Source organism: Syzygium oleosum, unplaced genomic scaffold, assembly GCF_021117445.2.
Source record: "Syzygium oleosum isolate NSW1041296 unplaced genomic scaffold, Sole_v2.1 Sole_v2.14, whole genome shotgun sequence".
Taxonomy (NCBI): Eukaryota; Viridiplantae; Streptophyta; class Magnoliopsida; order Myrtales; family Myrtaceae; genus Syzygium; species Syzygium oleosum.
This window is the reverse complement of record NW_026607498.1, coordinates 7,231,295-7,245,008: the sequence shown is the minus strand read 5'-3', so window position 1 is coordinate 7,245,008 and position 13,714 is coordinate 7,231,295. Positions and strand designations below refer to the sequence as shown.

The 13,714-nt window shown below is 39.2% G+C and overlaps 1 protein-coding gene across 1 annotated transcript; it reads right to left on the bottom strand.

Annotated features, from left to right (window-relative positions):
- Positions 1–9,326: 9,326 nt before the first annotated feature.
- On the bottom strand, positions 9,327–11,767 carry LOC115691282 (NAC domain-containing protein 43-like). The gene is made up of 3 exons (XM_030617882.2): positions 11,379–11,767; positions 10,982–11,250; positions 9,327–10,287 (listed from the first exon to the last, which is right to left on the bottom strand). The coding sequence occupies exons 1-3, from the start codon at positions 11,548–11,550 to the stop codon at positions 9,529–9,531; spliced, it is 1,200 nt and encodes a 399-aa protein (XP_030473742.1). The 5' UTR covers positions 11,551–11,767; the 3' UTR covers positions 9,327–9,528.
- Positions 11,768–13,714: the final 1,947 nt, after the last annotated feature.

The following is a 13,714-nucleotide window of genomic DNA, read 5'->3' as shown; positions in this document are numbered from 1 at the left end:
TCTGATCGAAAGCAGGCATTGATGTGGATCTGCATTATTTGGACCCAAATCATGTACTATGGTCTATGAAGTATATGAAAGTTTTAAAGGTGAGAATTCACTTTGACCACACAAAAAACAAATAAGAAAAAGCTCTGAGAATTTAATTTGATGCAGTAGGTATTGTTGGGTATCGTTCCTGAAAATGAAGACAGCTGCACATGCTTCACTAGTTGACTTTGGAATTTGTCTTATTTTTTTTCAAAAAGTCCTAAACTTATTTGAAAGGCGGCCAATTCGCTTCTAAACTTTTTTAATTTGGCTAATTTACTTTTAAAATTTTTGACGATTTTCCAATGCAGTCCTTCCGACCAATTTTGGATGGAAATCGTTGCCGTGGATGCCGAACAACTTGTGTGGCAAAGTGACGTGGACGATTTTTGCAATTTTTTTCAAATTTTCTGAATGTTTTCCTGTTATGTTCTTTTCCTTTTCACTTGTGGCTGATCTCAGCGATGGCTGGCAACCGGCCACAGGCAAGGGCCACGCTTGTCGGGCCACATGTGAAAAGCAAAGGAAAAAAAGAATAAAAAATTAAAGAAATTGCAAAAATCGCTCACATCAGCGTTGGCCCTCTCTGGCCGTGCCACGTAGACGGTCGGCGCCAATGGGAGCACCACGTCAACAAATTCTAGCTAAAATTGGCTGAAAGAATTATATTGAAAAATTGTCAAAAAATTTATGATTAAATTGGTTAAATTAAAAAGTTTAGAGCTGAATTGACAATAGATTTATGACTTTTCATTGCCAATCATCTTAGAAAAAAATTTTAAAAAGGCATTTTCGCTAGGTGATAAGAAGTCTAATTTTAACACATAAATACTCTACAGTGCATTTAGAGGTGACATTAAAGTCATCATTATGACAAGCTATATAAGTTGAGCAAAAAATTGGTATGATGCAATTTACAATCCTTTGTTGACATAATCCTAGCTCTCTCTTAAATTTTCGAAGAATCGAAGATAGAGAGGACTTGAATGTGTCTGTTATAACTTTCAAGAAGTTAAATTAACTCAACCATCAACAACAATATTGTATAAAGTTTTGAGATGGCACCAACAAATTGACATGATCAATCGAAAAAGAGAGATGAAACCATTTTTTTAATGTCACAAATCAATTCACTTGAAGATTTAAGCATGCACAAAGACACAGAAGTGTGACCTAATGACTTGTATAGAAGGTGTCAATTCATTATTGTCTATCAATTTCATAATCTAAACCACTACACAAGTGATGTTAGTAGAACTAATTGATAGCTTAGCATTAGAGCTGGGACAGTACTAGCTCGTAATTGCATCAATGAATTGTAAAGCTCCTAGAATGATGAAGCGTGCGTGCAAGTCTATGCGTGTGTTTATAGTATGTCTACAAGAGAACAAGCTATAATGATCATCAATATCAAAAGCTAGATCCAAACTCTCATTCTTTAGTTTTTTGGATCTTTAATCAATTGAAATCTCAATGGAAAGAAGCTAAAGGTGTCATAAAATATGATCAAGTATCGTTAGCTAGATAATTAAAAGTAGCAACTTTTGTTAAAAGGGTGTACTGGATATCGTCGCAGCTTGGCAAACAAAACTGTCCTAGCCTTTGGCATTCACATGTTATTCTTGCTTCCCTGATGGTTGTTCATTTTAGATCCCAACACTATTAAGGATGAGTAATCAGGCCGAGTCTATTCAGGAATCGAACTGAATAGGCATTACCTAATTTGTTCACACGGGGATCAAGTAAGTCCTTGGATAAATAAATAAAAAAAGTAGAGGAACCGGCCTTTGTTGGTTCGGTTCTTCATTTTATACCGTGAACCCTCGATTCTTGATATGGTGGAGATGGGTTTCAAACATGTGAAGATTTGGAGATGCATCAGAGCCTTAATTATTATGCCACGGATTGTTCATGTGATTTGTTTTCCTAAAACAATGGTTACATTACTCAAAATTTGGGTTTGGTTTCTAGGTCGACCCTTGAATCCACCTGAAACCTATCGGTTCCAGGCCAGTTCCTAAGGGAGCTGGTTTGGTTCGCAGCTCCAAAAATCGAGAACCGACTCTGACAAGATAGGGTATAGGTTCTCGCTTTGAAATCTATCTGCCCTTGAACTAATCATCCCCAATAATTATGATCCTACGAGGCTAGTAAGTTTCCGTATCTTAAAACAGGAGGACCACAAAAAAGGTTCGCAAGGAAATGAAGATACTACGGGGGTTCGACAATTCTTTACGTTGGTTCGAGTTTCAAGCTACTTAGTTCTTGCACGAATTATACAAAATAAACCTAGTGAAGAAGATTACGCTACACATGGTCTTTACCGGACACGGGCCAAGACGTTAAGAGCGTGTTACGTGAATTCTTTCATGGGCCAAGCCCAATGGACCGACGACGTTGAATATTGTTGGGCCTAATATTGTATTTGGGCTTTCACCTGAAAGCCCAAAACCTTTTGCTTAGTAGTCTTGCCTAAATGCTGGGCTTTCATTGGTTCTTATAGTACACGGCTATAATCGGGCTTGGACTTTAGTGAGGGAAGCCTGCTACAATGGAGAGCAAATGTTACCAAAGTTTGAGCCAAGCCCATCTAAGTTGACCATTTTGGGCGCTTTACTTGTAGACAGGTAATCCCTTGTCCCCTTTCATTTTTAGGGTTTAGGTGAACCCAACACCATCTCTCATGAGCCCTTACCAAAAAAAAAACACCATCTCTCATGAGCTATAGTAAAGTTTTCACGGCTCTTTGAGTACCCGACTCTTGTGAGATGTGGTGTCTTTGTCCTTTGGGAAAGTAGAGGTCGAGGGTTCGAACGCCGGGTCTCGAGATAGGGCGCAGAAATAAATGAATTCTAGTAGAATTGTCGAGTCATTGCCTTGCTTGAGAATGTAGACTAATAATCCCTTTTCCTCTTTCATTTTTAGGGTTTAGGTAAACACCAACACCATCTCTCATGAGCTATAGTAGAGTTTTCGGGGTTCTTTGAGTACCCGACTCTTGTGAGATGCGGCATCTCTGTTCTTTGGGAAAGAAGAGGTCGAGGGTTCGAACGCCAAGTCCCAAGATGTGGCATGAAAACAAATGAACTCCAGTAGAATCATCGAGTCATCGCCTTGCTTAAGAAAAATGAAACAAGAAATACGAGTACATCTCCTACACACACCACACACACTAATAAAATGTAAAGAATTACCAATGCAAAAATGTCCATAGCTACAAATACACAATAGAGCTAACCCTCATCATGAATACTTTTGAATGGGTGCGCATCACTTAAACAGCGCAACTCTATGTTTATGATGACTATAATGTATACATGCGGATCGAATTTCAAGTGGAGGCAGGTCCAGAGCTTAAAAGTGCACGTAGATGCAGAAAATAATACTATAAATTCAGTAAAGCAAAAAGTGTGTTTTGTCTCACTTTATGCTTTCTCATTTAATTCTCCTCCGTGTATGATTTAATATTGTAATGCAATTTTCACTTTAAGAAGGATAAAAAAAAAGGGTATAATTGGCCAACGAAAAAGGATAAAAAGACAAAAGGTTACTATGCAATTCCTTAATTATCGTTACAGTGCAATAGCTGACCTCATCCTTCTTGCACATTCTTTTTCTAAATTTTGAACAAATGTTCGATTCTAAATTCTGAAGGAACAGTAAAATGTCATTCAATGTTTGTTTTTCGGGAAAAGAACGGGTATAGGGGTAAATAAAAACGATAATGCTTAATAATTTATTTCTCTATACGCTAAAGTGATTAATCTAATGGCGATTTCATCGTGTCATCAGACAAGAAATCGAAAATTAATCGGGCATGAGCGTGGCGTACGCAAAAGTTTGCAATCGTTCTCATTCTTCTTACCAAACAAATCCTTGTGGTCCAAAAAGAATTTGGCAATAAAAAATAGAGTTAATATCACGAAAAACCTCAAACTAGTACATTTATGACAAATTTACCTTGAACTAATAATTTACCACCAAAAACCTCAAACCGGTACACCTGTGACAATTCAATCCTAAACTTTTCAATTTTAACAATTTAGTCCTAAATTTTTGCGAGAAATTTCAATGTAATCTTTTCGGTAAATTTTCGTCGGAAATCGCTGAAGTGGCGGAGTGCCATGTAAGACAACCAGCGATGACTGGATTGCCACGTTATCGATTTCCGGTAAAAATTGACCAAAAAGGCAACATTGGAATTTTGCGCAACGATTTAGGACTAAATTGACATCCGCAAAATATATCCAAGACCGAATGGGTAATTTTTCCCTTGGAGTTAAACTATACGTCGGATTAAGTAGTCGGGACGACATGGCACCATTCAAGATTCTTTATCCTTCCTCGAGGATTATGACTTGATCCTATGTTGTGTCCATTACCTACGGCACGGGGAGCTTATGATAAGACCCGTGTTATTTTGGGCGAATAATCGATCGAGCCCCACCAAAACGAGGGGAGGAGGGAAAAGGAAAGGCAAACGACTTGCGTAGGGTGAGGAACATCGTGTAAAAGGACAAAGATTTTGTATCTGATTGCCGTGGATTAGGGTTAGCCACTTTGGAGCTGCCATTGATGAGCCATCAAGTGGGTTTTGATATTAAAGTGGACGAAAGTGCTCTCTACCTCGGTCAAAGAAAAGATCATGTCGTGCCAATAAATCAGCAATTGCTGTCCCGATTTGCCCCGACAAATTTTGACTCCATGGAATGCTATCGTTACATGTGTATATATGGATAACGTCGTCTGCACATTGTCATGTGCTATATTTTTGTATTTTATGTAAAACCCTCACTCCATATTCTTTTCTTTTCTTTTTTCGCGCTTGGCCAAACGAAAAATCTTTCTAGTGCGCTGCAATAATAAGCGATCAATAAAACAATATGCCCTCCCGGTTTGAGAAAAAAATGGAAAAGATAAAAGGATTTGTAGTCTCTTGGCAATCCGGAAACAAAGACAAATTCAAAGGTAAGTTTTCCAACAATTTTTTTAAAGAAATGCATCGCTATTTTCTTGTTATATAGATAGATTTCGATGACCGCCCCCTCCCCCTATCTTCGTCGATGATAAGAGCTAGGGGTGAATTTTGAATGGGGGTGAGCATGACTTAGGTTCCAGGTTCTAAAAATTAGGAAACTTATTTCGACGGGTAAATTTCAGGTTAACAAGTCTTCGTAAGTCTTTGTGTTTTTCTTATTCTATGTCTTCGTGCAATCCTATGGCATTTCATGTAATCTGAAATCACTAGCACGAACTTCCATTTCCGGCAATATTCATGATTGAGACTTTTACTTTGTCAATGTTTCATATTCTTCATGTGTATAAATATGAGTTGTGATCAGTGGATTGTAACAAATAGTAATTATTAGAAGTGATGATTCACTATAATCATTCAAATAAGAGTACAGGTGAAATCTGGGTAGACTCTGGAACCTATGACAGGGTAGGTTCCAGGTTTCTGGGTATGCAGGATGGGTTCCCGATTAAAAAAAATTAGAGAACATATTTTGACAGGTAGGTTCTAGGTTCTAAGTGGAATTTGGATGGAAACTGGAATCACTTATCCCTAATTTTGGCGCTGTCTAATACCGCAATTTAAAGCTGAAACGCCTGTTATTGCTAATCAATCTCAAAGCTGCAATCGACGTCAGTGAGAAAGAAACAAGCCGTGCAATGATTCTATACAAAATTACAAATCGAGTCAAGAAAGGGGGAGTCGGCAAGGCGAGGCATATCAAAAGTGTCTCCACCTTTTCGTGTCTTTCATAATTTTCCTTCTTTTTCCCCTCTTACAAATAAATTCATTAATTGAATATCATCGAGCCTGTCTCTTCTAATCATAATTTTGGCTTAACTAACCTCATTAGTCTTAAATATGTAGATTTTTTTCTGTCGTAGAAGAGATGTCACATGATGTGCCTTTCGGGTCAGATGTCGCATGCTTCATAACACACTTAAAATACCCTTGGCACTACTACTAACACATAATCATTAGAGAAAGACCGACGTCCTTATTTATTTTGACCCTCATTTTCCGCATACAACGATAGTTTATTGGGATAGGAGAGACTTAATTTTATCATTTGGCCATTTATTATATACACAAAAATATAAGATAAAATTAAAAAAAGTAGCAATCGTATTAGAGCTTATGACGAATCGCTTTCGATATTAACTTGCTAGAGACGTTTGTCCATCGATCAATGATTGGTTGATACATCAGCATCGAGTGAAGATATCAGCTGCATGGTAATCTTAGTAAATTGGCCTCTTTGTCGCTTGTTAACGAACATAGTAATAACGTATTGCCAATCACGTAGAAACGAGTCAATTCAGGATCATGCATGGAGATCTACGAAAGCCCATGAATTAATTAAGAAAGCGATTTCTTCATTTTGTAATCTCATGTCGTTATTTGATTCACATAAAAAAACTATGATATAAAGTTCATTATAATACTAGACGTAGAGGTTTTTATTTATTTTTTGGGTTTTTTTTAATGTTTTCGTTTGTTTTGTGCGCCTCTCGCCCGTGAAATCCCAACTTGCGGACGCAAGTGTCGTTCTCAAGCATGAGGAAGTTGTGGATTTCAAGAGTGGTGGCAAATAGTTAGTAGTTATGTATAAAATATTTTATACATAACTACTAACTATTTGCCACATCATACATAACTGCTAGCTATTTGCCACCACTCTCGAAATGTCAAGCGTGCTTCGTGGCCGCTTCAACGATTAGACGCTGAACATCCCGCGAATTCGAACTATTCAACGTCTTTTTTTCCATACTAAGAAAAGAGAAGGGTTCTTGTCAACTTTAGTTATTATTTTTATCATCATGTATCTATAGATGAGTGTAATTGTCTGACCTACTCTCAAGTTGGAACCTAGTGTACTTACGTTTCGGCTGACGACCGAGACCCTCTAAATTTAAAGACGTGAAATTGGTTTATTAACGTCCCTATGTGAAGATAAACAGATCAGCCAAAGAAAGAAAAACTTAAGGGTCTAGACCTGACCATATTATCTGTTGAACAAGTCAGAGTCATCTCCACCAGAATAGGTTTAGCAAGAAGTTCCACCAGAATAGGTTTAGCGAGAAACTTCCGGCTCCTCTCCATATCTCTAAATCTTTATCTATAACTCATTCAATTTTATTCAAACTTCAATTGAATTTTGTTATACAGATTCTCTACAAGTGTATATAAACCCATCATCTCTTTGTAAATCATTAACGGGAGAAATCAATACGAAGCATTAATTTAAAATCTCTGTTTTCGTTCTCTGCTTTATCAATCTCTCTTTTACTGTTCGTAGTTTTAAATTCTCCTTTATTCCTCTGTACTTCGGTTCTTCCTTTATCTAAAGGTCCTCATTTTAATTTACTTTTTATCGAGATATCCACAGTGTACCTGACCCCCGGTGTTTCAAAAGGAACACCACGTACACAAACCTAATCTGATTTTCTTTGCTAATAATGTACTAGGAACCATGGTTGTTGCTTAAGCACTATGGTGGTGTCGACGATCGCAATCCTAGCTCTATAGTTTGTACTAACACTATCACTTGACCGTCTGTACGACACATTGACTACTTCCACCATTGCTCTCTCTCTCTCTCTCTCTGATTAATTGATTATTGCTATAGGTCATCGTCGCCACCAACCTAGGAAAGTTGCAACGGTCGCTGGCCTCAGGCGACCTGGTTTCACGTCACAACCTTCAATTGCAACCTTTTGTTGCAGCAATTTGTGTGTGCGTTCGCATGTGTGCTTGGGGAGGTGGCAACCTCTCGAGATAAGGAATTTTCGACATGTGAATTGAGAATTTGAACAATTGATTGCCAATTGCCAAACCTTAATCGATAGTACTTTGCAGGTAGTTGGTACGATTTAAACGTGCGATCTCCAATGCTTGAGCCGAAAATCCCCCGACGCCCAATTAATTGCCCCAATCCCGGGGTTCTTGTTAAGCATATTGATATGGTATCATGGAAAGATTTTGACAACACATAAAATGGTGAAAAGGATAGCCCATTGAAAATCGCAGAAAGTTGTTAATAAATCACTTAAAAAGTGTCCTGAGGCACTCTTACAATATTTATAGGAAACCCATTAAGGTCATAGGTTTATAGCTGATATTTCCTTGGCCAAGTCGGATGGCTAAAAGCTACATATTAAAGACTTTAACGAAGGATCATAGTTTCCCCAGTTCTGCAATAATGAAACGGTTCCAAAATCTTTTAATTGCTAATCAAATACTTTAAGCACAAATTTCACTGTCAATTATATAAAGAAGCCATCACCCTGACCCATAAACAAGGGGAAGGAATCTTGAATCCCCCCCACTCCGAACAAGACAAAAGATGGTAAAGTTTTTGGCTTTGTGATACTCGTGCTGTTATGGCGAACAACATTCAAATTTTTTTCCTAGAACAATGAATCTCTCCACACAACATTTTCTTTTTTTCTATTATAAATATTCAAAGGTAAAGTTAGGTGAGATAGCTCTCTCTCTCTCTCTCCCTCTTCTAGAAAAACATTAACGGATTGATACTCTTCGAATGACATCTTACCAATTGGTGTTTGGACCATGTCAAGTGGGTATCATGTTAAATGTCTGTGGGGGATGTCTGAGACCCAGCTTCTGCTTCAAAGTCAATTTAGCGCCATGATTAGGCTTTGTCAATCTTTTCGATGGGTTAACGATTTTTTTCCTTTTCTGAGGAGGAAGAAAGGGCCACAACCACGGACAAAAGAGAGAAAAATAACGAAGCTCATATAATGATTGATATTAGGAAAAAGGAACTTGGTACCCCAGCTCAAGCTCTTGTACTCATACTTATCGAGAAACTCGTAGTTTTTTCCTTTATGCTAAGTGGGACTCAATCAGTGAGGAAAGCAGTTGAATTTCCTCCACACGAGGAATATCCCGATATATTCAGAAAAGTCAATAATCACTTGTTCAGTCGATTGTGATTGCATACAGCTCAATTTGTTATTAATTGTATCATCGCTTTTTTTGCACTAATCGTATTGGACGGAAATGTACTTTTTTGTTTTCTCACGAGGGTTTTATTGAAGAAAACCTTAAGCGGTCGCTAAATAGATGATTTGCGGACTCTACTGATCCTTAGGCAATAATTCCTCATTATTGCTCGTGGGAAGATAATGTTAGCTTGAAAAGAAGCCCCATGTGCAAAATCGTTATCGGTTGGTGAGTGGAAGATATTTGGTCATTGTGGAAAGATATGGGCTTGACAAAGCCCCACCATCTCAATTTACACATACGTACGAAGATATATAAATATGTAAATATATATGTGTATGTCTATATATTGCCAAGAATTGATTTCGTTTTTTTTTTATTCACTACATGCATGTACGTAACCTGTATATTTCATAAACCTAGGTCGTCCCTTCTCTTTGTGGTTACAACATATCAAACCCTAGGAATTAGGCAGCGACTAAAGTTTTAATATGATATATCTCAAAGCACCTCCGTTATACTGACAGATGGCGTAATGGGTCTGATGACGACGACGCCGACTTCGTGAAGCTCCACAAGTCGTTGCTCTCGCAGACGTACATCTCCAGACCTTGCTGACTCGAAGGCTTGTTGTTTAATTTGATGTGAGAAAACTGCACCTCATCATCCATGCTCAGGCCACCGACGTCAGAACCGGGGTCGTCACTGAAGCAGCTCGAGAGTTGCTTCGGCGTCTCGGCAACTTGGCCATTGAGCTGAGATGCCACCAGCCGGTCCACGGCAACCCAATCCGGGGTGGAAGACCTGCCGATCCCATGGTGCCCAGAGGTCTCGGCGAGCATCTCGTCCAGCGTGTGGTAAGACAGCTTGAAAGAGCAGTCTTGGTGGTCGAACGGCGAGCTCGCCGCAGGGATTAAAGGGAGGCTCGGGCTGTCAAGCCTCGGGAGATGCATGAACTTACCGTGCAGGAGATCGGTGTTTGAAACGGAGTACTTGATGTTGTTGTTGTGGTTGTAATTATTGGGGGAGAGATTGAGTTTGATGGGAGTCTCGCTTTCAACCTTGCACGTTCTTCCCATGTAGGAGAGTATCTGGTCCAATACGCCGTCATTGGCAGTGGCGGCGAGCATCTGTTGCATGGCCTTTGAGTCCATGGAGGTCGAAGACGATGGGCTCTTGGGGCTGTCTAGGGTTTTCTGATAGTTCTTTTTCTTGAACACTCGGCACACCACCCACCCTTCTTCTGGGGATGGATCTCCAGCTGGACTCAGAGCCTGGATTTTAGATATACAAGGGATTATAACGTTTGGCCAAATAATTTTGATTTTCGCGTCTGTGCGTTTGACTGCATTAGAGTAGAGAGTGACTGATTTATGTGAGGACATTTTATTCTATTTACATGATGTGATGCTTTTCTGTCAACAAGTTGATGCAGAAAAAGTCATGTTTTCATTTGGTGGACAAAGCAAAAAAAAAAGGGTAATTGATTATGCCAAGTATACGCGTACCATCATCTATGTAAAAATAATTTAAGGTTTTGGATTGGATTTCTTTAACATAAATGGTGTCATTCTCTCTCCAAGATCAACCTTGCAAAAGAGTTTTACGAACAGTTCATACAAATAATGCTTCAGATGATGCATTCGCGTATCTAAACATCTTTCTGATATCTTCTAAGTATATGCATAAGCTCGGCTAATGTGTCATTCCACGCGTAAAGTGGATAGACAATATAAATCTTGTGAGTGGTATGTTAAGCTTTAAGTTATATTTTAAAAGCTCAAATAACTCCATAAAAAATGAATCTTCTATTGGTCAAATATTTTCTTTGGCCGGGCTCGACATCAATTTCATGGAGACCACTAAAGAGCGTAGCTCTGAAGAGTAATTTTCAGAGATTGATTCATTTACTTTGTACCAATTAATGCTAATATTTCACTTCAGGAGCAGGACTTCAAAAGGACTTACACTCGGGTCATGTGTGCTCTCATCCAGCCGATACTCATGCATGATCCAATCCGACTTCTGCCCGTGTGGAGCTCGTCCCTTGTAAAACACTAACGTCTTCCTCAACCCTATCCGCTTGAACCCGCTGTAGATGATCTTGTCGCGTCCCGTGGCCTTCCAGAACCCGGCAGCTGTTGCCCGGTTAGTCCTCGTCCCAGTAGGGTACTTCTTGTCCTTGTGGCTGAAGAAGTACCAGTCGTTTTGCGGGGTGGATCCAATCCTACACTTTTCTGCAGAACCAAGAAAAAAATTTAGTTAATTTTGGCGGTACAAGGAGAGAGAGAGAGAGAGAGAGAGAGAGAGAGAGAGAGAGAGAGAGAGAGAGAGAGAGAGAGAGAGAGATGTGGTATGTACATACCTTGGATGTCCCATGGTTCAAGCTTATTGAGATCAACCTCACGAATCACGTCCAAGTCGATCTTCTCATAGGCAACTTTCTTTCTCAAGTAGTAATGCAAGAGCTCTTCTTCAGTGGGATGGAATCTGAACCCTGGTGGCACCTGAGACTGGCCATTGATGGACAGGTTCATCTTCTCTGACGCCAAAGGACCGAATTAACAAGCTGTATGCTCAGAGCGTGTGGAGTGAAAGTGTTGTGTGCGTGGAGATTTCTGTTCTGTATGAGGAACTCTGTAAGAAAAGAACAAAGGAAGAGAAAAGCGAAAAACTTGTCCTTTGAGATGGAAGAGAGACGAACCGGGAGAGAGAGAGAGAGAGAGAGAGAGAGGGAAAGAGGAGGTGGAAGGCTGTGCGTAAAGGGTAATGCAGCCATGATAATTTATAATGGTGGTAGGGCACAAGAGGGTCCAAAGTTGCATGAAAAGTTAGAATATGATTGGTCACTACTGTGTACTTAAGGTGTCTAAGCTTCCGGAAGAGCCAACCACCTAGCTAGAGAGAGAGAGAGAGAGAGAGAGAGAGAGAGAGAGAGAGAGAGAATTTAAAAGTTAGATTAGGTCAATAACATTTAAGAAATTAAGTAGAATCGTATGTATTAGCTTTGGTATAGTTGGACCCGATCCTTGTCCTTTAAAGTTTGAATGGTTTAAGTCTATTAAATGGAATGCACCTAATAATAATTTCCATATAAAGGCTATCTTTTTTTTATAGCTATCATGACTACATTGATTGAGTAAGGTGCCCGTTTGATAACTTAATTAAATGTTGCGGATCTAAGTGTTTAGCCATTAGCACTCTAATAAGATAAAATCCATTTGTTAACATCAATTAGTTTTGTCTCAAAGTGTTCAATAAAGTCAAAAAAATACACTTAATGTGTCAAATGTTTGGTGTGCTACTTATTCTGCTCACGAAAACAGTCAAGATAGAAAATCTAAAGTCATGTTTGGTAAGATGCAATTATTTCTATTGTCGGCACTATTCAACAATACATAAAATTCATGTTTGAAATTCTTTAAAGATTTATTTATTGGTCATTACATATGGACCACTTATCTAAATGGTCATTCACAGTCTGATACATCACTTAGTAAATCGATTTTGTAAATCCACTCTGTCCCTTCCGAAATGAAAAATGTTTGACTCTTAAAAGATTTGGAACTAGAAAATATCTTATTGCGATTCACTGCCATGAAGATAAAGCTGTACTGCCAATTCATCACAGAAAACAAGTATAAGGGAAAACTGATAAGTGCACATATATATGATTAAATGCAAGATTCACTACCTATATATTATATATCACAGCGCAAAAATCCAATCTTTTTCGTATTTGTTTTCGTGGGCTTCAACATGTCGAAAGTATTTTGTATATCGAAAGAATCGCCCGTCAATAACGTCGAAATGTTGTGAAACTGAGTTTCTTGTGCTAGGGTAAGCAAGTGAGCGTGTATCGCAATCAAAAGGCAGAACAAAGCATATCAATCTCCAGTTCCTACACGTTTACCTACTGATTGTCGAACAAAGCATCATATCATACTGCTATAATCGATAGAGCTAAGTCCATGCAACACGTCACGAGGAATCTTACACAGACACAATATGGTACTGCTGAATGTACCGAGTTGAAGCCCCCACGACATTTCAAAAGAAAGCGATTAATCAACCTACTTCATCGCCATAGTCGCGGTTACATGGTGCAGTATCTTAGCTTTCTCCTCGGTATCAGACTCATGATGTAATGCTGAACAGAGACAAAGGAAACATGGGGTCCCACGATCCTTCTGGACCACCCAAAAATGCGTTACAAGAAGCAACAAATAACAAAAGCTGAAAGAGGAGGGCAGGGCTCCATCCAAAAACTATGACACTCGACCTTAAAATCTATTTGAAAAGCCCCTGCGAAACTACCACACTGTCCCCTGCTCTCTCTCTCTCTCTCTCTCTCTCTCTCTCTCTCTCTCTCTCTCTCTCAAACACACACATGGAAAACCTTGGCTCGTTTGGCTTGTGCAACAACCCCGCAACGACACCGAGTTCGGAGAGAGAGGATGGTGATGATGATGGGGTCGGGGACACTGAGCTTTCGAGGTCGCCATGGGGAAGGGAAGGCATGATGGGCTTTGTGGAGACTCCCTCTTCTCTCTCTCTCTCTCTCTCTCTCTCTCTCTCTCTCTCTCTCTCTCTCTCTCTCTCTCTAAACCACACTTTTGTGCCCCCTTGACATTATTGGAGTCCCCGATTTTAACCTACCGCATAATGACATGTACATAAATACTACAAAAATAATAAAAA

What these genes read in the sequence shown, in the direction of transcription:
- LOC115691282 (XM_030617882.2), bottom strand. Translation starts at nt 11,550, where the DNA reads ATGAACCTGTCCATCAATGGCCAGTCTCAGGTGCCACCAGGGTTCAGA. An exon ending in TGAACCATGGGACATCCAAG is followed by an intron (nt 11,251 to 11,378) that starts GTATGTACATAC and finishes TTGGTTCTGCAG; the next exon opens with AAAAGTGTAGGATTGGATCC. An exon ending in AGAGCACACATGACCCGAGT is followed by an intron (nt 10,288 to 10,981) that starts GTAAGTCCTTTT and finishes TCTAAAATCCAG; the next exon opens with GCTCTGAGTCCAGCTGGAGA.